The sequence below is a fragment of the Simochromis diagramma genome, unplaced genomic scaffold, assembly GCF_900408965.1.
Source record: "Simochromis diagramma unplaced genomic scaffold, fSimDia1.1 OVJJ01000361.1, whole genome shotgun sequence".
Classification (NCBI taxonomy): domain Eukaryota; kingdom Metazoa; phylum Chordata; class Actinopteri; order Cichliformes; family Cichlidae; genus Simochromis; species Simochromis diagramma.
Genome location: NW_024386860.1, coordinates 17833576 through 17858074, shown reverse-complemented (window position 1 = coordinate 17858074; position 24499 = coordinate 17833576). Strand labels below are relative to the sequence as shown.

Sequence of the window (24499 nt, the reverse complement as noted above, 5' to 3'; positions counted from 1 at the left end):
TTTATAATCACTTTGTGTCTGTTTTCTACAGTCCTGTTGTGTGATTCTCATAAATACTGATACTGTTGCAGGAAGCTGGCAGCAGCAGAGGATCAGAGGGCTGTGGGAGGTGATCCAGAGCAGAAGGTGAGTGGGTGATGGGAGGACTTTACTATGAATGAATCTTATAGGATGTGACATTCTGTATAGTTTGTTATTTTAGCAAGCTCGAGTTCAAAACATGTGCATTGATTGAAAGCGTGCTGCTTTGATTCTGGACCTTCAGTCGTCTGATCTCTTTGTTTCCCTGCTGTGGTTCTCAGCATCCTGATAGCATCTACAGCAACATCGTGAAGTCTGCACAAACTGAGGCGGCTCAGCAGCAGGAACCCGGCCGAGCCGCGGAGGACGTCAGCTACGCCTCCCTCCAGTTCAAACAGAAGAAACAGGAGGGCAGGTAGGACCCGGAAACGTTTAAACACTCACGTCTGTGTCGTCACACAAACAACAGACAGCTCAGATTTGTGGCTGTGACACTGAAGCCGCTGCGACAAACAGACAGCGATGAAAGATAGAAACTTTATTTCGGCACAACGTATCACAATAACACCACAGAAGTGTCTGTCTATGCTGCATGCATGAGCTGTCATCAGATCATTTTCTTTTGATCTTTGCTTCGTAGGCGCCTGCAGGCGGCCAGCGATGACGTCGTCTATTCCTCAGTGTCCAGTCGAGGATGAATCGCAGCTCTCTCACTCCCTCCATCCACCAATCAGCTGCAGGAAGCTGTGAGCTGTGGCAGTTTGTGTAAATCTGTTTGATGAAGCTGCGGCTCGACTCTGACTTTATACAGAACTATTAAAAAACTTCAGAGAGATGAGCCAAAGGCGTATCTGCAGCTCTGTGGTGCTGCATGTGTGCTGTAAGGTGGAGGAAGTCATGAATGCAGCTCAGTCCAAACTGTCCATATCGGGAATAACTCACAATCGAATTATTTGTTTCTGGGCCATGATCTGCTCCACACTCTCTCTGTTATTCCACTTCATTATTTTCTCAGTCATCTGGAAGCTGGTTTGAAACTCGAGTCTGAGTGAAGGACCCAGCACACTTCTTCTTACAGCGCTCATTAAACCAGGACGAGGAAAAATGCAACAATGCAGACTTTATACTCTTCAGAGTCTGAGCTGCTTTTCTCTGATCAGGTTGTTCTGAGAACAAAAGCTAAAACTTTACGTTGCTGAACCACAACCATCGTCGTGTCCTCCACATGCTGCCTGATCTGAGCCGAGCGATCTGCACACAATTCACTTTTATTTCACGTTGAGGGTCAGAAAGCTTCATTGGTCCCAGGCCTGTATCACTGCCACTCAATTCATTTGATCCTTCATTGTCTCTGTGACTGTCACTCATCTAAAACATTAACCATCACCTGGTTAGTGGTCACACGTCTGCAAAACCTCAATAAGAGGTGAGAAAATGAGCCGAACCTTCACTTAATCTGTGACCTCGTTAAATGTTTCCCAGTGAGTTGAAGGCTCATCTGCAGTTTGAAGCTTTGCTGAATGAAACATGAAGTTCATTTTCCAAGTGCTGATGATGGAGGAGAGTTTGCTTTATGGGGTTCATTTCCATACTTCTTCTGCTTTACTCGAGCACTTTAAGCACTTTACACAACACGCCTGATTCACCCTTTCATAAAAGCACTTTGTCTGCATTCACACACATTCAGCCGTCCACGCAGACGCCACATATGCAGAAATGGAAATGAATAACCGGCTTGTCTTTACCCTGTCATGGCTGCCACAGCTGCATGAGTCCACTTTTTTATACCAGCACTGGCTCAGTGAGATTAGCAACACATTAAGACTTCCTCAGATGTTTTGCAGCTTGATTGCAGAACGCCAGAGGAGGAAGTAGTTTCTTCTGTAATTTTCAGGTATTATTTAGTCTATTTTTAATTGATCCAAAAGCCGTACGAGCCTGCGGTGGTCTCGGTTTCACTGTTGGAGCCGCCTCGCTCGATCTCGAGTCAAAATACCAAAACAGAGTCTTAAAAACATGAACCTGCGGCGTCACGATGGGCCTTTGGACATCTTCTATGTACAGTCTGTGTTTCAGTGTCACGACTTCTGTTTTAGTCCAAAATGTTTTGTTTGTTATGAACACATTACTTTATTAAAAATAAATTTCATTTTTCTTCTATGTTAATTGCAATAAAAATAATTTTTTTTAATTTGTCTGTTTTTTGTTGTTGTTTGTTGTAAAAAAGTTTTTATGAAAAATTTTAAGATTTTCTTTAAATTTCTCGAGGGTTCCTGTTTCCTCTTGATAAACAAACAAGAGAAAACATCGACTATATTAATGTTTTAATCTGCTCTGACGTCTGTTTAATCCTCCCTCACAAATGCCTTTAGTGTAGGACAAAGTTGTGAAACATTAGATGATGGCACAAGCTTCTGAGGATGAGCAGACAGGACGTGATGTCAGACTCTGCCTGCAGGGACGGAAACGTGTTTGAGACTAAACCTGTCGTAAAAACAACAAAACATGAACAGAATGATCAGAATGTTGTCATAAAAAAACATGCAAAGCTAAAATCTCGACTGTTTTTAATTCGACAAACAGGAAGCTGAATTTACATTTTTATATCTATATTTGAGCAGCACGTCAGAAATTAATCAATCATAAAGTTTAACCACTGAAACTATCGAAATTTGAAAATTCATGCATGACAACAATAATCAGGTTTTAGCTTTAAAATGTAATTTTCATTAAAGAGCTTCTAAATTAACCTTTACAGAAATATAAAAAGAAAAAACTAAAGAAGTGAAATAAAATCATGAAGGAGACGCTGAAAATAAAACTGAAGAAGTAACCGCGATGACTTCATCCATCACATCTGTGTGTTCAAACACAAAAAAGCTCCTGTGTACAGGATCCTCGGTGCAGGTTAGATGAGAGAAAATCTACTGATCATAACAATCTTTATTTGTTTTGATGCAGCCAATGCAAAAAAATAAAGAGATAAAAATAATATGTTATGTATTCACGTTAACGCATTTCACTGGATAAACGTGTTAATTACAGCTCTGACCGTGTTTAATGATTGGTGCTGACACATGAAACCAACATCTGGAGCTTCTGCACATCAGGCTGGGACACTTCCTAGATTGTTAGCGATGAACTACTGAAACAATCTTCTTTCTTTGTGTCCACACTTGTTTTCAATGTTCAGCAGAGATTTCATGCAAATGATGAAACAGAGAACTTTGAATAAAACAAGAAACAAAGATTTTTACACAACGTTCTTGTTCTCTTTGTTGCATGTTGCAAATCTAATGAACATGAAACCCTCCTCCTGCAGCTCAGAGTGCTTTGGTCTCTGAGTTTCTGCAAACTGTTTCTATTTTTTTAAATGAATCACGTGGTTTCAGGAAGTGACCATAAAAGAAACGACAGATTCACAGAGACAACTCTTCAGCCTCATTTCATCATCCAGCTCTTTACTCTCTGCTCGCTCCTCTGACTGCAGCAGAGCCTCAGCAGAAACTAAGGATGGCAGTTTGGGACAAACAGCTTCTGTGGAGCTTCATGTTCCTGCTGGCAGGTAAGACTGAAGTCTTATTTTGATCCTGTTTTAGTGACGATCAGTGGAAACAGGGTTCAGAGTTTTCCTTTGACTCGCTCGCTGCTGCTCTGGGCACAAAAGCAGAAACCACATGTCAGAGATGTGAGTGTGAATGTAGAAGATCAATAAGTGATCGAGCAGCTGGATGTGATCATTGTAGCCACCTTAAAGCTGCTGAGGGGAAATTAAAAGGAGAAGTTATTTTACGTAACTTTCTGTTTTCACACAAACATTTTGTAGCAGACTCATTATTTCTGACTGACGTCACATTTACTTGATAGAAAAACTTTACAGTTAATATTGTGCAGTCATTGATTTCATTATTGGCACTTATTTATTTTTTTATTTGCTGATGGATCTTCTCGTACCTCCTTCCTGAGATCGGTGCTGCTCGGCTCGTGCTGGGAACCTGGTGAACAGTCAGGCAGTTATTTGAGGACGTTGTTGGGACACTCGAGTTCCTTCGTTCTTCTTTTTTTCCGGCCAGCTTTGCTGTGACGTCTTACGGCTTATCAGATGTGTTTCTGTCTTCTTCTCTACAGTTTGTCTTATTTACTTATTTTGCATCGTATCAAAAACTCTTGTTAGAAAGTAGAGGAACTACTGCTGTTTGTGTGCTGGTGTCTAAAACTGGTTTTATGGAGTTTAAATTGTGGGTATTTTTGTTTTTCGAAACACCCTGTTTCAGTTTAATCAGTGTTTTCAATAAATTGCATGTTCAAAAAATGTTTTGTTTCACTCTCATTTCTCCTTGTTTCATGTTGAAGCTCGACCTGGAACCTTGTTAAGATCCAACCATGCAAAACATGATTTTTTGCCATTTTTCAAGTGATCTTAACCCTCTGATCTGGACTGCACGGAGCCTTTAATATCTAGTGGCTTGCTGCAGTACAGGTGATGAGAAAATATAAAATACACAATTAGTAACTGCTAACTCATCAGTACCTGACTTTGTTCCTGTCAGTATAACAGCAGACACTACAGTATGGAAGCCCGTAGTGTCAAAAACCAGAAATTTTGAGAAAAGTAACTCAAAATTTGGAGTTATGTTCATAAAAAAGTTGTGTTGATAGTTTGTGTGCAACCATAACAACTACCCAGAATACCCTGCCATGATTCTTTGTTTAATCTGACCAGCTTTGTATATTTCACACACAGGTGCTGTGGGTCAAACTGTGATCTATCCTTTCACGTCTACCTGTGCTGTCAGAGGATCCACTGTCACCCTCCCCTGCACCTTCACACCTCTGAAGTCTTTCAGTGATGGTGGGAGAGAAGTTCCTCTAAAGATCGTCAGAGTCCGCTGGTGTAAGAACCATCTACTCTGTCATGGCACCGTTCCATCTGTGTATGACAGTAACTCAGCAAACATCAATCCTCGTTATCAATATCTGGGAGACAAGAAGACAAACTGCACTTTACAGATCAGAGATGTTCAGCAGGGAGACAACGCAAACTTTCGCTTCAGGATGGAAGCTGATCATGTTAATGGACATTTTACTAACCAGACAGGAGTGACTGTCACGGTTGTTGGTGAGAACACAAAATCTTAATTCTGCAAATAATCATTCATCATTAAGAATTAATAAGTGTGAAGTAATATAAACACTTTGATTTTAGATTCGTCTAAAATGAGAATAATCAAAAAGTTGAGCAGAGGTGAAAACGTCACACTGCTCTGTGCTTCAGACTGCACTTTCCACCAACTGGAGGTCACCTGGTTCAAAGATGGCCACGCCCTCTCAGACACTGGCCCCTCCCTCCCTCTCAGCCCTCTGACTGCAGAGGATTCTGGGAACTACACCTGTGCTCTGAAGAAGAACATGAAGACTCTCTCTGAGCCGTACAGCCTGCAGGTGGAGGCTGGAGGTTTGTTCAGTTTCCCAAAACCTTTTTTAAAATTTTAAGACGTCATCAAACTGAGAACACAAACTCTACAGAGATGTGGGAGCGATCTCCGGCCACAATTTCAAACTGAAAAAAGCTTTGAAAAGTTAGAAGATGCTTAAAATTAAATTGTTAAATGAAACAAAGACTGGTAAAGTGTTTTGATAGGATGAACCTCAAATTTGATTCTGTTTTTAGGTTTCAAGTAACTTTAAATGATAAACTTTGCCTTTTGTAAATGTTCCAAAAACTGATTACACACATTATTTAAATACTGAGACTTCTTCCACAGAGTCGCCTCACAGCTGTGACTTTATGAGCTATGTGGTGTTTGGCAGGAAGGAACCTCAAATACAAACAATAATAATAATAATAATCATTTTTGCAAAGATTCAAGTTTTGTTTTAACATATCAAAGGATTTTATGAGCCTCCAAAACTTATTGTGACTTTTGCAAACCCTTAAAAAAATAAAATCACTTTTCCCCCCAAACACAGACTTTCAGACACAAAAGGTGAAACATGTGAAGAATTCAAATGACTTGAATACAAATGAAAATGTATTTGTTGAGTCCTGCCGTGGTTTGTATGTTTCAGCAATGTTAGCCTGTTTTAAACATCACAGGTGGACTCACCTGTGCATCCTCTGTCCTCAGATGATCTAATGAGATCTGCAGCAGAATTAAAAAGCATGGCTACTGGACGGACTCAAGCACAGACAGAGTTCTTTGCACACAAACGAAGGCAGTTTATTTACAATATGGAACACCTCAGTGAGATATATGTACAGTGAGTTGGGAGGGGCTCCAGGGAGAAGGGGGTAATCCACGCACACTCACTCCTCTTCAGCCGCAATCGCTCCAAATCTCCACTCACACCGCCACACACACGATAGGTCCGTAATCTGGTCCAGGAGGGGGATATCTACATACAGGAAACAATAGTTAGTACCACAGGCGAATACACACAGGGACTTCTTTAAAGAAGCTGAGAGAACGAACTCAGGAGACTCGGCGTTCCAGCGGAGAGCTGCTCTGTGCAACTGCCTTCAACAGTAGCTGGGGAATCAGCCAGAACAGCAGCAGGTGGTGACAATCACACAGGTGCGTGGGCCAAGAGCAAGAGCCCGTAACAAGCTCCGCCCAGGCAGAGGGGAGCGAGGGAAAGAAAGAAAAGAAAACCTCTAACCAGAGAGACACGGGGACCATGTCCACTCTATTTATGTCCGAGTGGATGGATTCTTTTATCACTAGTTTTTCTATTTAGTCAATAAAGTTACAACATGTGAGTAAAACGTTTTTCTTTTTTTCTTTTTTTTAGCAAAACACCACCTCGACAGCACCCAGTGACATTCTGTGAAAACTAAAGTTAGTAGAAACATGATCGGACGCTCAGGTCACTTCACTGACAGCACAAACTCATCACTCGGGATAAATTACATGCAGGATGAAAACTGACTTAAACATATATAAATACATAAAAACTGGTTGTTTCAAAGCTGTATTTCTATCAGAGCTTTCTCACTTCCAGCCCGTAACATACCGACAGTTTGTGCTGATTTCTACATATGTTTCTGTTTTCACAGCTGGTGGAAACCTTCCTCCGATACCTGGTGTGGTGTTTGTTGTCCTGCTGGTTGTGATCGCGCTTGTACTCTTCATCATCGAAAGGTACAAATCAGTCTGAGTTCCTCTTCAGCAGCAGCTGAAGGTGGCCGTGCTGAACCTGAGTTATATTACGTTTTAGTGATTTTACTTGTGTTCATGTAAAGTACACGTATGTAACATTACATCACCTGTGTAACAGTAAAGCTTTCTCTGCCAACACTTCCACACAAAGAGCTGAAGAGACGGACAGCTGAGCTTTGGTTCAGCAGCCTGTGTAAGTGTTAGCATCAAGCCCACAGCACAGGTGGAGGTCTGATGTCAGGAAACACAGAAATGATCTGAAGTACAAATGTGAACTCAGCCTCCGTCTCTCACGCCTCGTGTATTTACAGGGAGTGCAGAATTATTAGGCAAGTTGTACTTTTGAGGAATAATTTTATTATTGAACAACAACCATGTTCTCAATGAACCCAAAAAACTCATTAATATCAAAGCTGAATGTTTTTGGAAGTAGTTTTTAGTTTTAGCTATTTTAGGGGGATATCTGTGTGTGCAGGTGACTATTACTGTGCATAATTATTAGGCAACCTAACAAAAAACAAATATATACCCATTTCAATTATTTATTTTTACCAGTGAAACCAATATAACATCTCCACATTCACAAATATACATTTCTGACATTCAAAAACACAACAAAAACAAATCAGCGACCAATATAGCCACCTTTCTTTGCAAGGACACTCAAAAGCCTGCCATCCATGGATTCTGTCAGTGTTTTGATCTGTTCACCATCAACATTGCGTGCAGCAGCAACCACAGCCTCCCAGACACTGTTCAGAGAGGTGTACTGTTTTCCCTCCTTGTAAATCTCACATTTGATGATGGACCACAGGTTCTCAATGGGGTCCAGATCAGGTGAACAAGGTGGCCATGTCATTAGTTTTTCTTCTTTTATACCCTTTCTTGCCAGCCACGCTGTGGAGTACTTGGACGCGGGTGATGGAGCATTGTCCTGCATGAAAATCATGTTTTTCTTGAAGGATGCAGACTTCTTCCTGTACCACTGCTTGAAGAAGGTGTCTTCCAGGAACTGGCAGTAGGACTGGGAGTTGAGCTTGACTCCATCCTCAACCCGAAAAGGCCCCACAAGCTCATCTTTGATGATACCAGCCCAAACCAGTACTCCACCTCCACCTTGCTGGCGTCTGAGTGGGACTGGAGCTCTCTGCCCTTTACCAATCCAGCCACGGGCCCATCCATCTGGCCCATCAAGACTCACTCTCATTTCATCAGTCCATAAAACCTTAGAAAAACCAGTCTTGAGATATTTCTTGGCCCAGTCTTGACGTTTCAGCTTGTGTGTCTTGTTCAGTGGTGGTCGTCTTTCAGCCTTTCTTACCTTGGCCATGTCTCTGAGTATTGCACACCTTGTGCTTTTGGGCACTCCAGTGATGTTGCAGCTCTGAAATATGGCCAAACTGGTGGCAAGTGGCATCTTGGCAGCTGCACGCTTGACTTTTCTCAGTTCATGGGCAGTTATTTTGCGCCTTGGTTTTTCCACACGCTTCTTGCGACCCTGTTGACTATTTTGAATGAAACGCTTGATTGTTCGATGATCACGCTTCAGAAGCTTTGCAATTTTGAGACTGCTGCATCCCTCTGCAAGATATCTCACTATTTTTGACTTTTCTGAGCCTGTCAAGTCCTTCTTTTGACCCATTTTGCCAAAGGAAAGGACGTTGCCTAATAATTATGCACACCTGATATAGGGTGTTGATGTCATTAGACCACACCCCTTCTCATTACAGAGATGCACATCACCTAATATGCTTAATTGGTAGTAGGCTTTCGAGCCTATACAGCTTGGAGTAAGACAACATGCATGAAGAGGATGAAGTGGACAAAATACTCATTTGCCTAATAATTCTGCACTCCCTGTATGTGCGTTGACTCGTCTGCCCTGAACCTCCCACAGCTCCCTCACCTAAACAGAGCATTTCCTGCTGTTTCTTACATGATAAAACACATGAAAACAATTTTACATCAAATCATTTTTCATACTCAGATCTCACAAATACACAGTAACACCCAACACACTTCACTTTCTCAGTTTGTGGGTTTGTTTAACTGCTGATTCTTACTGTTTATTCTTTTAAACACATAATGATTTTGTTAAATATGTTCACAGCATATTATGAATAATTATAATCTTAACCCTAACTTGCATGTTCTCCTTCTTTATCCACATGTTTGTTTTCTTTGTAGTTTTTGATATTTGATTGTAAAATCAGTCATATTGTTACAGGAGGCTGAGAGCAGCAGAGGGTCAGAGAGCTGCTGAAGGTGAGTTACTGATGGGAGGAACTGTGTTTAACACACTTTACCCCTTTTATTGAGGATAATGGGATGGATTAAGATATATTTATAATGTGATGACTTGTTAAGAATAATAAGCAGACGATGCAGTAGGCTAAGTGGGGTGAGATGACGTCTAATGGGAGAAAGAAGAAGAGATCAGTGATTCCTTTACGGAGCAAACTAACAGCCATCTTTCTGTGTTTCTGTCCTCTTCACTGTTTTCACGTCTGTCTGTGGTTTCAGCTTCCTGATAACGTCTACAGCAGCGTTCAAGAACAACACGACCAACAGGAAACTACAGTCGGCTACACCTGTGTCCAGCTCACACAGGAGAAATAGAATAGAATAGAATAGAATAGGTCTTTATTGTCATTGTACATGTACAATGAAACGATATGTGGCTGAGTGTGCAAGAGTAAAAAATAAATATCTAAATAGTAAAGACAGCAGGAATTGGGGGTCTTTCCCCGTCTCCCTTGCTATCTCTTACAGTGGAAAAAGAGACAAAAGACTCCCCCCCCCCCCACCCCCCACTCCTTTGTGTGTGGATGCTTCCCTCCAACTTCCTGAGATACCATCTATCAACAGTAAGTGTGAGAGACATGCTAAGGCTACGTCCACACGAGCCCGGATAAATTTGAAAACGTCGTTTTAGTCTGAAAACGCTCTGCGTCCACACCATCGTTTTCAGCCGTTTCCACAGAGTTAGCACAGAGGCTACGTCCACACGTACGCGGGTATTTTTGAAAATGCAGATTTTTCTACGCGTTTGCACCTTTCGTCCACGTGTAAACAGCTTTTTCGGCCAATGAAAACGGAGATTTTTAAAAACGCAGTTTTTGCGTTTACGTGTGGACGAGGAAAACGGAGAAAACGCAGCGTCAAAGGTGTGCGCCTTTTTTGACGTCACGCTGTGCGCCACGTTATTGTTTCGGTGAAATGAATTTCTACAATGATGGACTTAGACAAAATACTGTTGCTGTTAATTTTACTCTCTGCATTGTTTAAATGCTTACAAACACACAGTTACTGTCGCTCTACACAGAGGACTCAGTCCTGCTTTTATGCGCCATCTTTAGAGGAAAAGAAGAAGAAAAAAGGAATAAACAGCAAACAGAGGAGATGTTTACAGTCTAGAGGAATATAGACATAAATAAGAGAAAGGCAGCCAATGGAGACACACGTGTTTGAGAGCAGTGCAAAGACAGGGCTGAGTATAGAGTCTGGGAGAGTGTCCTGTGACCATGGCTCAGATTGGTGAGGTGGGTGGGCAGGATGGGGTGTGGGGGGAAGGAGCTGTTAGTGAGTCTGGAGGTGTCAAACAGTTGGTGGGCGGGGTTTGAGGGTTCAGCTGTGATGGCTGTGGTTTACCTGAGACAGGAGGATCTGACGATGACCTCTGGGGGACAAAGATGGTTGGACAGATTGAGGCCAGTTGGTGAGGAAGTGTCTGATCCAGGAGCTGGGGGGTCTAAAGGCGTTCCAGTTTGGTGGTGAGGCTGTCTGAGACGATGGCGTTGAACGCTGAGCCGTAGTCACCTCTCACTGTCGACCACAGAACCAAACACAGAGACCAGAGGAGCTGCAGGAAGCTCCAGTCTGACTTTCATAACGCAGCTCGTTGATCATTGTGGCCGAACTACTGAAAGCATTTAGAAAACTAAAGATTTGCCTCCAAATAAAAGAAAATATCTTTGTGGACTCTCTCAGCACAGATCGTGTTTATAATTCAGACATGATCATGTTAGAAATATTAACTGGTTAGAAAGCCTGAGTGTGTTTTTGTGGCCTCACACTCTTTAAAAGGGAAATAAGTATTGCATTATTTGTCATTAGTTACTTTGTTGCTGTGTTAAATGTGGTGTTGTGTAATGAAATGAATGAATAATTCCGTTATGGTTTCCTATCTCGAGTTAAGAAACATCCATATCTACCACCTGACTTCTCATTTTAATCTGCTCCGAGTTCTGATTGAGGAAGATTTAGTTGTGCAACATTTGAGCTTTAGAGTGGAAGCTGCTGAAAACCAACAACGCCACAGTTTCACCACTCGAGATGCAGCAGAGGACGTTTCCTTCATCCTGGTGTTTCACACAGCACACGATGAAAGACGGCAGCTTGTGTTTACAGTGAGAGACTGATTGTTGAACTGTCGATCGGTAAAAAATCAAACGCTTGAACACGTCTACTTTCATTTCTACATCGTAAAATTAATCCAAAATAAAATAAGATGGGATCGTGTCACTAAATTAATGAAATAAAGATTAAAATAAAGGCCAGGGTTGCCAAGGCTGTATCTCTTTGACTCATCACTGCTTTAAATAAAGGTTGGTTCTACACTGGATCAGTTGAAAGGTCACTCTGCTCTCCCGTGATTGGCTGGTTTCTGTCCGGTAACTGTTGATGCTCTGGACTTTCTTAAAGGTGGTTCAGGAGTTAAACAGCTGAGTTGTGGACTCGGTCTGAGTGTCCTGCTTCATGTTTTCTAAGAATAAATAAATAACTGTATTTATCTGACCTCCTGCTGTGATTGGTGAACGCCTGCTGAGTTTTCCAGGGTGCTAACATGACCCCACCCTGAGTTTTGCTATTGGTGCTGATGATAAGTACTTGTTCTTCTCTACGGATTACTTCTCTGGATCGAAAAATAAAACATTTTATTAATCCTTTTACTTTGAAATGCGTTTTTACAAACGACTTCATTTGATAGCTACTTCCGGTGTGAGAGGTCACCATCCGGGGTGAAGATGGCGGCGCCCGATGAGTTGTTTTGCTGGGAAGGAGACTGGGGTTTGCCGTCGGTCAGTACCGACTGCCTGGTGGTTCTGGTGAGTGTCCGCTAACACCGGGCCCGGTCCCGGCTCTGTGCCCGGGCGCGTTCACGCTCAGGGGCGCGGGCCGGCTCTGTGCTAACGGCTGCTAATGCTAACGCCTCAGTAAGCGTGCGTTAGCGAGGTTTCATCATAAAACTGCCGGCTGCACGGAGCGTGATCGATTACTCACGTAAACGGTAAAGTGATGGCGCCACAACCAGACTGCAATAAACCGACTTTAGGCGTAAACGGACGTTTTTCTTTCATTTGTTCTCAAAATAAGTGAGCTTGATGTCCGCGTGGCTCAGCTGAAGTGGAAACGGGAAGTTTTCTGACCGATCAGCGGTAACATAATAACAATATTCAACAATGATTGGCATGGTTCCTCTCGGCTCCTGTAGAGGGGGACGGATCGATCCAAGTATCGATAGTGTCGATACTAAAGCTGGTATTGGTGTCGGCTCGATAGTAGTGCGATAGGATCGATACTTTGTTTCTATCTGCTAAGTTTAATGTAAGTAGATCATAGCACACTGCTCTCTTGTACATCATCTGCGTTTATGAGTTAAAAGTATTGGTATCAGCAGTACTGGCTCTTTATCTACTCGGCATCTACATTTGCAGTATCACACAGCACTAGCTCGCCGTGGAGCTTTGGAAGGTGGAAATGCTCCACGTTCAGTCTGGAGCTGATCTGATTAAAACATGAATTTCATGTTTCGTGAAGCAGTGCTTCTGGTTGATGTGCAGGAAAGTCTGACTCCACGGAGGACTTTGGATTTTGTGTGTTGGGTCTTTTCCTTCTGTGGTGTTTTGAATGACAGCAGGGTCTGTTCTTGTTGTGTGACAGTGAGTTTTAGAGCGCAGTGATGAGCAGAAAAAACGGCCGATCGTTCTATCGTTCCGTTTGGAGTTGTGCCTGTGTGCTGACTGAAGCCAGATCTCTGGCTCGCATCCTCATGAAGAAGGATGATGGTGGAAACCGGCTCTTTCAGTGCCGGCTGTAGTGACTCCAGCTCACCTGTAGGAAGTGAAGTACAGCTCAGATGAAAAAAGCTTCTGGTGATTAATACAGTAAAAATCTTTCTCATTCATACCCTCAAAATTAGATTATGATGTTTCATTTGCAGTAATTATATTTCTGATGCTATGGACAAAAATGATGTTTATTCATATGTGGGTCACATCACCAGCTCCTCATTTCTCACAGTTGCTCCCTTTTTTGATGCTAAATCACCATCAGAGGCCGACGTGGCTTTTGTCCCAGGATCGTCTCGCTGTTGCGTGTCCTAGGGAACTTGAGCACAAGGCGTTGCTACAGCAGTAACAGATATTTTGATATCACATAAAAATTAATTGTGGACGATCTGACATGACACAGCTGTACAAGTCCCTAATTGTACTATTTCTTCAGTCAGCAGAGCAGTGTTGTTACAGGCCTAACAGGACCTGCTGTGATTTTGCCCCAGTGGGCATGTCTCAGCCTCCTGCTTTGGTCCTGAGCCCAGAGAGAGAGGGCAGAGCTGCAGTGCTGCGTGCCATGGTTCCTGCAGTGTGACTGTTTACTCGTCCTCAGTGGACGGGAGGAAGAACTGCCTGTTATTTTAAGCTTTCTACTGTTATCTAATGTATTTTTTATTACACACTGTATTCAGAGTCCAGATGTAATAATCCATCCATCTGTTTTCTTTGCCTTTAATTAATAATATAATATTAATAAATTAATTCTAAATCTGTCTCTTACCAATAAATAGTCATTGACCTGTAGTTCCTTATATGACCACCAGATGGCACCAGATGTTCTTTTATCGACACGTTCGTCAGACATCAGCCTCAGTTTCAGTTTTACATCAGTGTAGTGGTTCAAATGTGTTTTTAAAAGTGCTTCAAGTCGCTGTGTGTATTAAGCTGCACTTTGTGCTGCTGGTGTAAGGGCGAGCACAGCTGGTGATGTAACGGGGAAGCATTGGCTGTTTCATGACTGTGTCCCTGAAAAGTTTTATCTTCTGAATTGAGAAACACCCAAACGTCTCCATAATTCCATCTGGACACGCCTCAGTGCCTCACAAAGGAGGCGCTCAGGAGGAGTCCTGGTCAGAAGCTGGAACCGTCCCCCTCTGAGCTCCTCCCACCTGACCAGCTCCTTACCCTGTGTCCTGATGGTGCAGGCATTCACCAGCAGACGCAAACAGTCACACTGCTGAGCGAAAAACTAAACTTATGGACAGTGTAGAAATATTTTCTTTTCTTATGTTTTATAATCAGCAGCAGCAGCACTGTGTGCAGCAGTGTGTGTGCAGCACTGTGCGCAGCAGTGTGTGCTGCTGCTAATGCACTTGCACTTGTCTTAATTTTAAACAGCAGAACTGCGTCATCCACAAAGGCAAAGAAACGAGCCGTTCTGTAGGAGCAGAGCTGTGACTTTCTACCGTCCTATAAAAGCAGCTTCCCTCATCATTCATTCAGTTCATGCTTAAAAACGGGGGACTTGTCCTTTAAGTGGAGGCATTAGGTGTAGTTAAAGACTCGCGACCACCCAGAATGCTTTGTGGCTGCAGAGTTTCCATTACTGCCGTGGTCCAGAGACTCTGGTGACAGTGTGGGTACGATGATCCCCGCCTGCAGACCGCGCTGAGGGCCTCAGAGCTCTGCTGAGTGATTAAAGCTGATTGAAACATGTTTGTGTTGGACTGAAATCACACAGCAGAGCAGCAGTGCATGCTGGGTAATGACGGGCGCTTCAGCAGCGGTTGGAAAACACTAATGTGTCACTGCTGCTGTTTTTCCAAACCACCGGAGAAATGTGAATCCACCACTGCACTTTACACTCAATCAGAGCTTTCTTGGTTTTCTTATTGTGGTCTCAGCAGATAGGAGGCGGAGCTTCAGCCGTCCACACAGGTGAAGTGAAAGGCTTTCAGCACTTCATCGTGACAAATGATGTCTTCCTGTTGTGTGTTTTCTTTTAAGCGTCTCTCAGTCGGAGTTGTTATCTCAGCGTCCAGCTGTGACCCCGGCGCTCGCAGCCTGTTCTTAACCGAGGTCACGAACAGGCTGCATTTATTCAGATTAAACACATTTATCACCATTTTTATTTGTGATGTCGTTTTGCTCACATTCAGCTTCTATCATTTGTGAGATGCAGTGTTATGAAGCGTTTGGTTTTACTGGGAGTCATGAGGAATCTTTCCCTTTGTTTCTGCATGTAACTGTTTAGCAGAGGAGTGGACGACGCTCTTCTGTTTTCAGCACATCCATCGCGCCTGGAGAGTGACTGTGCAGCCCGTGTTACTGAGATCAGCTCACGCTCTGCCACAGCTGCGTGGAACAAACGGCTCCACTTTCATCGTCCTCTGACTTCACTGCTGCACATTTATGGGGAAATTCTTCCTCATTTTTTCTGGTTGTAAAAGCAGAACGAGGCTCTCGACTCTGAGCGAAGCTTTTATTCTTTCTTTCCAGAAGAATTGAGTCACCTCCAGCTTTTACTGTAAGAGCAGTCGGTCCCAATCCCCCGCTGCTCATTACTAATTATCCTCTGACCGTTACAGTAGTTTATTTTAAATTGCAGGCAATTGACAAAAGACAGAGAACATAAAAACCATTGTGTGATGTGATATTTTGGTTATTTTCAATCATAACTGCATATTTTTGAGGCAAAACACTCCAGGAAAACATGAAGTTCTATGATCACCAATATACTCGGGGAAATATCGATCCGTTTCTTGTATCCAGCATTACGCTCCTCTTGTTTTTCACAGCTTCCCAACTTTTTATAAACCTTTTAATATTCAGGGAATCCAGCTTCCAAGTTTGGCCACGCCCACCTTTAGAGGAATGTGTGGGCATAGTAATTCAAAAACTCTTCGTGTGAGCGGGACCTCGTTATAAGGTTGTTTTTGTTTCTGTCTGGCAGAAATAATTGGGTCAGTGATTTTCTGACTGAAGAGAGGAACAGAGAGGCTTCAGGAAGCTTTCAGGTGTTTGTCTTACAGCAGCTCTTTGAGCCTCGGGTCAGCAGGTCTCCGGATAATGAGCGTCCTTGTCCTCGGTGACTGACGGTTCTCTCGGTCTGCAGCTTTGTTTTCAGAGGTTTTCTGGTCCCAACTCTGGAAAGTCTGATCTGATCGTAACATCGGGGCTGTAGTTTCTGCTGAACGAGTCCTTGAACTCGTCTGAGTTTCCCGTGAAGACATCATGTCAGTGTGGTCTGAGTGGGTTTGCTCAGGCTGCCTGCTTGGCTCCACACATGGAAATGTTGCTCAGTCCAACACTGCGGTTCAGACTGAAATGTCTCAACGACCGTCGGATGGATTGTGATGAAATCAGGTCCAGACGGTCTGTTTCCTGGATGCTTTTCTTCTGACAGGTCCATCAGCAGGTCAGCGCTCCCACAGGCACAAAGAAGGAAGCAAAACTAAACACCAGGGTAAACAATAAATAACGTTTGTTTAGAGTGTGGAGCGTAAAATGCAGATTCTGGACTCCTGAAAGTTCACTTTCATTCATCTGGGGTCATTTTTGCCGCGGTCATAGGGGTCGTCCTTTGTTGCGGGCCTTTACAATACAGAGCAGCTTGACTGTTGCTGTGAGTTGGTGCTGTATAAAAAAAAAAAGTTTGAATTGTGTTTCTCATGTGTTGTCCTGTTTTCTTCTTTTTTTTTCAGGCCTACGCCCAGTTCGCTGGAGCTCCTCTCAAACTTCGAAAGATCTCCAACCCCTGGAGGAGTCCCAGCGGTGAGGCGGCTGCGCTGCAGACACACGAAGAAGAAACTCTGACTTGTTGAAAGCGCTTATTGATTTTTGTTTTTCCTGTCTTCAGGTTCTCTTCCTGCTCTGAGGACCAATCAGAAAGAAACTCTGTGCCGACCCTCTGACATCATCATCCACCTCAGAAAACAGGTAAAACCTCGTTCCCAGGGTTACGGTCCGACAGAAGAAACAAACGTCTTTAACATTCAAATGTTCTGGTGGATACTCTAGAATGAAATCATCACTCTCAGGATGGATGGAAAACAAAAGCAGAGCTGCGAGGAATAAAACTCTGATTGCCACTTGTTGTTTCTGCAGTCAAAACTTTTCCCTTTGCTGTGTGTGTGTGTGTGTGTGTGTGTGTGTGTGTGTGTGTGTGTGTGTGTGTGCGCACGCGCCGGTTGGAAAAACTCATTAAACAACAGGAAGCTGCAGCCAGAGACACATTCCAGCTGTTAAACCTCAGCAGGAGAAAGAAGGTAGAAAGAAAGATGGACCTCCACCTTTGTACAGTGTGGATGGAGAAGGAGCTTTTTCAGGCACTTTCACACCGACCTGGACACGTTGTCATAAATATTTCACAGTCGTGCACGTGAAGAGTGGCGTGCATTACTCAGACTTGCTCAGCCTGCAGGGCTTTGATATGCTTTCTGATCACATGTTGTCATGATTGTTAGCGTGGGTGTGTCTCTGCACCTGCTCACGGGAATAAAATGAGCTAAAGCTGCTGTCGAGCTTCCAGGTTTGCTTCAGCGCCGTGCGGCCTGCTGTTAAAGCAGCATCGTAAGCCCAAACTGGAAGCGCGTCTTTGACATTTGCTCCTGAATATCTTTGAGGAAGAAACTCTCAAACCCAGTGATAACAGCAGTTTCTGGCCCACACCCCCCTCGCTGAGGAGCTCGGCCTTCGTTCAGCAGCTGGAACACATTACCCAGCATGCTCGGTGCCTTCTCCATGTGGTGGGTTGTTCAGAAACCACAGTGACAGGAAAGCTGTTGAAGAAGCTCGGAGGAGAAAACTGCTGGAAGGAAAAACCGTCAGCCCTTCAGCTCCTCTCTTTCTTTACAGAACTTGTTGCCGTTTTGCATCTTCTTGTGGTGTTCTTGCCCCTCGGGGCCCCGCTCGTGTGCGAGGAGGACCTGTTAAGTGTTCTCTTAATGCTGCGTGCACTCAGCTGTTGATCAGAGCGGCTCATTGAGCGTGAATTCAGCGGCAGCTCGTTCTGGTTTCCCTGCTGCTGCCACTGTATGCAGCTGCTTGTGCTAATGAGGAAACATGGAAGCGGTTCAAACCGCAGAGACGGCAGCAGCCTGTAAACCCTCCAACACACACTAAAACAAACACCTTCAGCTCCTCTCGAGCCGTTCCTGCAGACGACCGAAGCTTCAGAAACTGAACTTGACTCTAAGAGCAGCTGAAACTCTCACATTTTGTTTGCTGTTGTTCTAATAAAGCTGGAACTGTAATCTGTTTACAGCTTGTTGTAAAACTGACACATAATGCAAATGAATTTTGCACTGACATTCCTGCTAACATGGAGCACGCTCCCGTTCCCAGCTCTCATTCCTTCAAACAGCATCTTAACTGCAGTATTGTGCGTGTCCTAAAACCTGCTGCTACCCCAGTCCTTCCAGTACTCCCAGTGACTCGATAGCTTGTAGAACCACCTTCAGCAGGAATCATCTTGTGCATGGCTTCATCAGTGTCTCACATTGTTGTGGAGCATCTCTTCTTCATGCCGTAGCTTCAGTTCATGGAGGTTCAGGGAGGCAGTAGATAATATGAGACAACGAGGACGCTAAGACGTGATGTGGTAAATAAACTCAGACTGTGCAGCCAGTTCTTGTTTTTTAAAGTCGTTGAACATTCAGGCACAAATCACTGACAAAAACAGATTCTAAGTGTTTAGAAGCGACTGCAGTGAGCTCCTTTTCCTTTCATTGGAGCATCATTAACTTGCTCCACTCTTTGTTCCTGTTTTATCGACGTTTAATCCCGACGTACTTTTTTTTTTTTCTTCCCAGAAGTTCAATGCAGACTACGACCTGTCGGCCAAGGAAGGCGCCGACAGCCTGGCCTTCATCTCTCTGATGGAGGAAAAACTCATGCCGGCTCTGGTGAGACGAGTTTCTCTGCTAACGAACCGAGAGTGCGTTTCTCCTGAGCTCGTCCCTGAATCTCTGGATCAATCCTCTGCAGATTTACGCTTTCTGGATCGAGCCGAAGAACTACGTGGACGTGACTCGGCGCTGGTACGCCGAGCACATGCCGTTCCCCCTGAACTTCTTCCTGCCGGGACGAATGCAGCGGCAACAGCTGGAGAAACTGCGACTGCTGCGAGGAGACGAGAGGCTGGAGGCCGGAGAGGAGCTGGAGAAGGAGGTGAGCGCTCGGAGGGGGAGGAGGTCAGAAGAGATCGAGCCTCCTCTGATTTACCAGCTTCAGAATAAAACAGCTGATCGAGATCAAGATGATCCAGATGCCATACTGTGAAGTCTTTCTTTAACATTTTATAGGCAGTAAATTCATCTTCGATACATACGTAAAGCCTGTTATCTAATCTAACTTGTGCATTTCTTTCTTCCCTTCCTCCTCGCTCTCTTTTTCCCAACTTCCTTCCTTTCTCAATAAATCCCAGCCTTCTCTTTGTCCTTGTGTTTATAAAAGAAGTGAACGAATTTCCCCTGAATTGAAACTCCAGCATGAGAATAAAAAGTGAGGTCACCGTGTACGTGGAGCGTCCACCAGACCCCCCGCTTTTGTGAAGGAAACACTGACTTTCAGCCGGCTGCAGTGACAGCAGAACATGCAGAAGCTCCGCGGTTTTCCAGTTCAGACGCAGATATCGTTTCCATGTGTTCGGGCTGCTGAAGTGGTTGGAACGAATCTAGACTGAAAGGAAAACTTTTTGTCAGCGGAGCTTTCTGTTGGAAAAGTGCACATGCAGAACAACCAGTCCGCTTTGGACAAAGGTCAGAGGGCACGCCGCGTTCAGGGGAAGGTAGTTAAAAAGCAATTTGTTCCTGTCAGTGCGGAAACCTTCAGAGTCGACTTTTCAGGAATGAACGATCGCCGAAGTTGCCTATTTTCCAGGGTTGTTTCCTCTGAGTTTGACTCCCCTTCAGGTCGTAACCAAGATAAAGACGTCACGGTGGATGGTTCATAGAGACGTAGTCTGGCTAGTCCAGCAGAAACCAGTGAGGCTGGAATTTTGAGTATGTACAGAAAGGGGAATAGAGATGCCAGGAAGCAGAGTGAACTAGAGGGAAAAAGTCAGTCATGGAGCCTGAGGGTGATAGCATCAGTTGGTCTGATGGTTCATCCAAGAAGAGGATCTGGACAACATCTGAATCACAGTTTGGATATTTGTGATCCCAGGAGAAACTCTGGTGGCGTTTCAGGCCTGTAACTGATTTTTAAACCTCAGTACCGCTTCACGATGATCGTTGTGGGTGTAGACTATCAGATGGTAACTGAAAGCCTCGAGGGCTTCTCTCTTTGCTTCACACATGCACTCATGCAGACACGAATTAAAATTCGGTGCCCGTTTCGCCCGCTGTGTTCAAGGCGGCAGAGCAGCGTGGCGGCTGTATTTATAATGGATTCAATCAAAGTTTGAGAAAGTCTCATTTTATTGGAAGTTACGCATTACATCGACATGGTCATCTGGATGAACCGGCCCTTTAAATGTCCAGAGTACCCGATACAAATGGAAACTCTGGGCCAAAAACACGCCTCAAGTCCAACAGCATAATATTAACATCCAGATAAGTCAGTTATTAATTTGATGTCACGCTCTTTAAAATACTGACTGGTTAAAATATGAATGTACTGCCGAGTGTTTCCGTCATCTGGAGGGAAACCGTAGAAGAACTGCCTGAAATGTTGCACAGAGTCGACATTTTTTGTGGTCGGCACTGATGAAGTCTGAGGTGTGTTTGGATGCTCCAGAAAAGTGAGTTCGTCAGACACTTTTCCCCTGGAGATTATAAACACGTCACACAAATAAATCCTGATGACTTTGGTGAACATTTGGCTGTGCTTGAGGCTATAACGCTCATGTTTGAGGATCCCTTTCTAAGTGACCGTACCAAAGACGGTTTGGTATAACCCGACCTCAGCAGTCAGTCGCAGGAGTTTCTAAGGCATGAAGAAAGGAATTGATGTGCTCTCTGTGGAGGTGTCCAGTGGAGATATTAACAGCTCTCAGTGGTCGTAAAAGGCATCACACCGTGCAGACTTTCAGCACAGGAGTTGGACACGGACCTTTGGCCTTGGCCATGTTAGTTCCTTGCTTTAGCTTTCACAGTTAAATTTATGGTGGCCCTTGGCTTTTTAATGCTTGGTTTCAATAGCACTAAGTCAGAGGAGCTGGTAATGGAACAGCTGTGTACACAGTGAGAGGAGGAACAATGAACTGCAGGAAATTTATTCCAGACAAGGAGGACCAAGGTCACAAGCATGACATCCAGGCAGCTCGAGACTCCATTGTAGCCTTGGCAGATTTAAGGTTAAAGGTTGGGAATCGGGGGCAAGTACTCGAGACTTTAGAACTGAAGCTTCTCGGATGAGAGGTGAAACGTCTTCAAGCAACTTAAAGAAGTCCAGACGCTTTTCTTTCCAAGCTCCTTAGACTACTCGAGACTTTCCATCTTGTGAAGTCTGGTGGGACAAAGGGCCACATATGAACACACCTCTGGGTATCCTAAGGCTTGTCTTCTACCGTCCCAGTACCAGGAACAGAAAAAGCCCCAAAAGCTCCAGCACGAGACGACAAAACTGGCCCGGAGTTTTTTTGTTTTCAGCTTTTTAGCAGAACCAGAATTCCTGCACCTTTTGAGCCTTTTTTACAGATATTGTTGATCTATAAACTGAAGCTTCTGGCTTTGACCCAGTTTTGTCTTTCTGTGTCTGTCTTGTGGTTTTCAGTTGTACCGAGATGCTGCCGAGTGCATGAACCTGCTGTCCCAGCGACTCGGCTCTCACAAATTCTTCTTTGGAGACTCGTAAGTTCATCCACACGTTAACGTGAAAACACGAAGTTGGCTTTTCTCACAGGTAGCGCACTTGTATTACTCTGGGGAAACTTTGAAGATGGTCATTAAGTTAAAAGCTTTTCTAGAGGTGTTTCAGGCACCTCCACCCAGGAGGAGACCCGGGGCCGCTGGAGGGTTCGGGAGAAGGAGGTCAAATATACGTTAGACGATAGATTGATGGCTATCATTTTGAAAAACACTGTGTATCATGTTAACTGTGGTAAAAACTCTTGTAGACACCCTGTGTTCATGCACGTCTGTCCTCCTTATGTACCTTACTGCACTGCATACAGTGATGCACTCAGTAATTGTCACTGGGAGTTGCAGTGGTGACAGCAGATTATTGGACTTTGACCCTAATAAGCTTTTCTCCCTGCAGGCCTTCCTCTCTCGATGCCTATGTGTTTGGTCACCTGGCGCCCATCCTGAAGTGCAAACTGCCCAATGGGAAACTACAACAGCATCTGAAGTCTCTCGACAACCTGACCAACTTCTGCACCAACATCCTGCAGCTCTACTTCCCCAAAGACGGCCGAGGTGAGGCACACAACAGTCCGAGAGCAGACTTCTCGAGTCCAGGACGAGGCTGGACGCCGTCCCGCTCACTTCAGGACGTTTTAATCTTCTGACAAATTGTTCGCAGACTTTAAAGTGAAACTCTGAGAGCGAGATGTCTGAAACCATTAATAAGAGAAGTAACAACAGTTCAAGCCCGTCAGCATTTTTTGCCTCTGAGATGTTTTGGAATCGTTTATCCGTCTGAGATTGATGTGACATCGTGTAAACCGTCACTCTAAACAGATTGTCTCATTTTAGTCTGAAACGTGCAAATGTTTTCTGCTGTTTGACTTCTGCCATCACTAACGAGGAACGAAGATGACATCAGGCACACATGTTGTAACACTTAGGGGGGAAAAGACCCGGGATGCTTATCGGAGCGCTGTCACAAAGACGATGTTTGTTTTATTGGAGAGATTTTTGTTGTTGGTGCCTTTTAGAAAGTTTTGGTTGTGAACTTGACACCGTCTGAAACGCTCCCAGCTCGCTTTCATTTCAGCACACAGAGTATTTCCAGTAGTCGGAGTCTTGTGTGGACCGTTTCCTGCTGTGTGAGCGAGGACACCAGTGGAAAAGTTCCATATTCAATTCAGATTTAATTATAAAGCACCCGTTCACCACAACAGTCCTGCTTTATGCTCTAAAGTAAAGAGACTACAGCATCAACCCACAAATCTGTGACGCAGCACTTTACTACTACTTTACTTTTTTAGTTACAGTGTTTCACTTGAAAGAACAACTTTTAAAAGCCCACTCACATGTTCTAAGAGCATGGGGTCAAGGGTCAGGGTGCTTGTCATTGATGGTTCAGCTTTAAACCTAAACCATAGCCACAAACCCTGTGAAGGATCCTGAGAGCTTTTGAATTGTAGCTCGTGTTAATGCAACCTGCAGCGGTTCCTGATGGTCTACACAACTTCGTCTTATGCTTCAGTAATGTGACATTGACACGTTGTTGTGGTTGACAGTTTGTTTATTGCTCCTGGAAACTCTGACATTAGTGTTCAAACTGGTGCTCGAAGCGCGCCGGGCTCTCTGGAGCTGCTGGATGATCACAGCTCAGGAAAGAAATGAAGCGCTTCGCCTCTTCGATAGGAAGACGAGAAGCAAAGTTTTCCACAGGAATTCTCGTTTCCAACTGCTGCGGTGATTTCCTTATGTGTCCTGTGGGAATCCCTGCATTGATACGGCAGCAGACCCGGTCCGCACACTCGTATTTCCACCCCAACCGAGGCAGAAAAAGTCAGAATGTGCACTATGAGCCAAAATGGCACCAAAGTGCACCAGCAGCTGTGATGTAGTGTTTCACGCTGCGGTTAGCGAAGCCACCGTGAGCGAGCAGAAACCGCCTAGAGTAGAAACGCAGTAGAAACACGGCTGACATTCTCCCCGTTGTTGTTTTTTGGTTCAGAGAGCTTCAGTCAGAAGACTTCCCCCCACTCTGAAGGCGGAGACTTCGACCACGTTCCCAACAAGCGGAGGAAGCAGTTCCTGTCTGCTCTGGTGGCTCTGGGCGCCATGCTGAGCTACGCCCTCCTGACAGGCATGGTGTCAATCCAGCACGCCCATCACGAGGCGCTGGAGGAGCCGCCGGACCTGCAGGACATCGGCTCCCATCACGACCACGAGGACGAAGGAGACGGCTGAGGACGACGGGCAGAGGCCGCCGTGGGACTCCGCGGACAGCAGTGAAAATGTTCAGGATAAGATCCAGGTGCAGTTAGACAAAGTTTGGGTCCATCTGACCAAACAGGAAGCGTCAGTGTGAAGTTTATCAAATGAAAAAATAATTTATCGACACAAACGAGCCTCTGTGGACAGGAAGTGGAGTTTGGTGCTGGTGTATGTACAGAAATGAATTAAAGGAAAAGTGGAGTCA

At 44.4% G+C, this 24499-nt stretch overlaps 3 protein-coding genes and 1 long non-coding RNA gene across 5 annotated transcripts in view; 3 read left to right on the top strand and 1 right to left on the bottom strand.

Annotated features, from left to right (window-relative positions):
* The window catches only part of LOC120733142, an 11108-nt gene extending 9128 nt beyond the window's left edge, over window positions 1-1980 (top strand). For both annotated transcript variants that reach the window (XM_040031203.1, XM_040031204.1), the window contains 3 exons: window positions 72-126; window positions 303-436; window positions 662-1980. In XM_040031203.1, coding sequence (XP_039887137.1) covers window positions 72-126; window positions 303-436; window positions 662-719 — 247 coding nt within the window. In that variant the 3' untranslated portion in view covers window positions 720-1980. The remainder of the gene's footprint in view (window positions 1-71; window positions 127-302; window positions 437-661) is intronic.
* The window catches only part of LOC120733172, a 24319-nt gene extending 10248 nt beyond the window's left edge, over window positions 1-14071 (bottom strand). The window contains exons 1-4 of the long non-coding RNA XR_005695746.1: window positions 14059-14071; window positions 3284-3286; window positions 3110-3120; window positions 1213-1216 (exon numbers count right to left, since the gene is read on the bottom strand). This is a non-coding gene — a long non-coding RNA (uncharacterized LOC120733172). The remainder of the gene's footprint in view (window positions 1-1212; window positions 1217-3109; window positions 3121-3283; window positions 3287-14058) is intronic.
* Window positions 3338-9907, top strand: LOC120733157 (sialic acid-binding Ig-like lectin 10). Its single transcript, XM_040031235.1, has 6 exons — window positions 3338-3586; window positions 4766-5140; window positions 5228-5476; window positions 7079-7163; window positions 9409-9446; window positions 9705-9907. The coding sequence occupies exons 1-6, from the start codon at window positions 3535-3537 to the stop codon at window positions 9710-9712; spliced, it is 807 nt and encodes a 268-aa protein (XP_039887169.1). The 5' UTR covers window positions 3338-3534; the 3' UTR covers window positions 9713-9907.
* On the top strand, window positions 12168-24499 carry mtx1a (metaxin 1a). Its single transcript, XM_040031231.1, has 8 exons — window positions 12168-12289; window positions 16942-17011; window positions 17097-17176; window positions 19051-19143; window positions 19226-19408; window positions 21956-22032; window positions 22442-22599; window positions 24032-24499. Exons 1-8 carry the CDS (start codon window positions 12209-12211, stop codon window positions 24265-24267), a joined length of 978 nt encoding a protein of 325 aa, XP_039887165.1. The 5' UTR covers window positions 12168-12208; the 3' UTR covers window positions 24268-24499.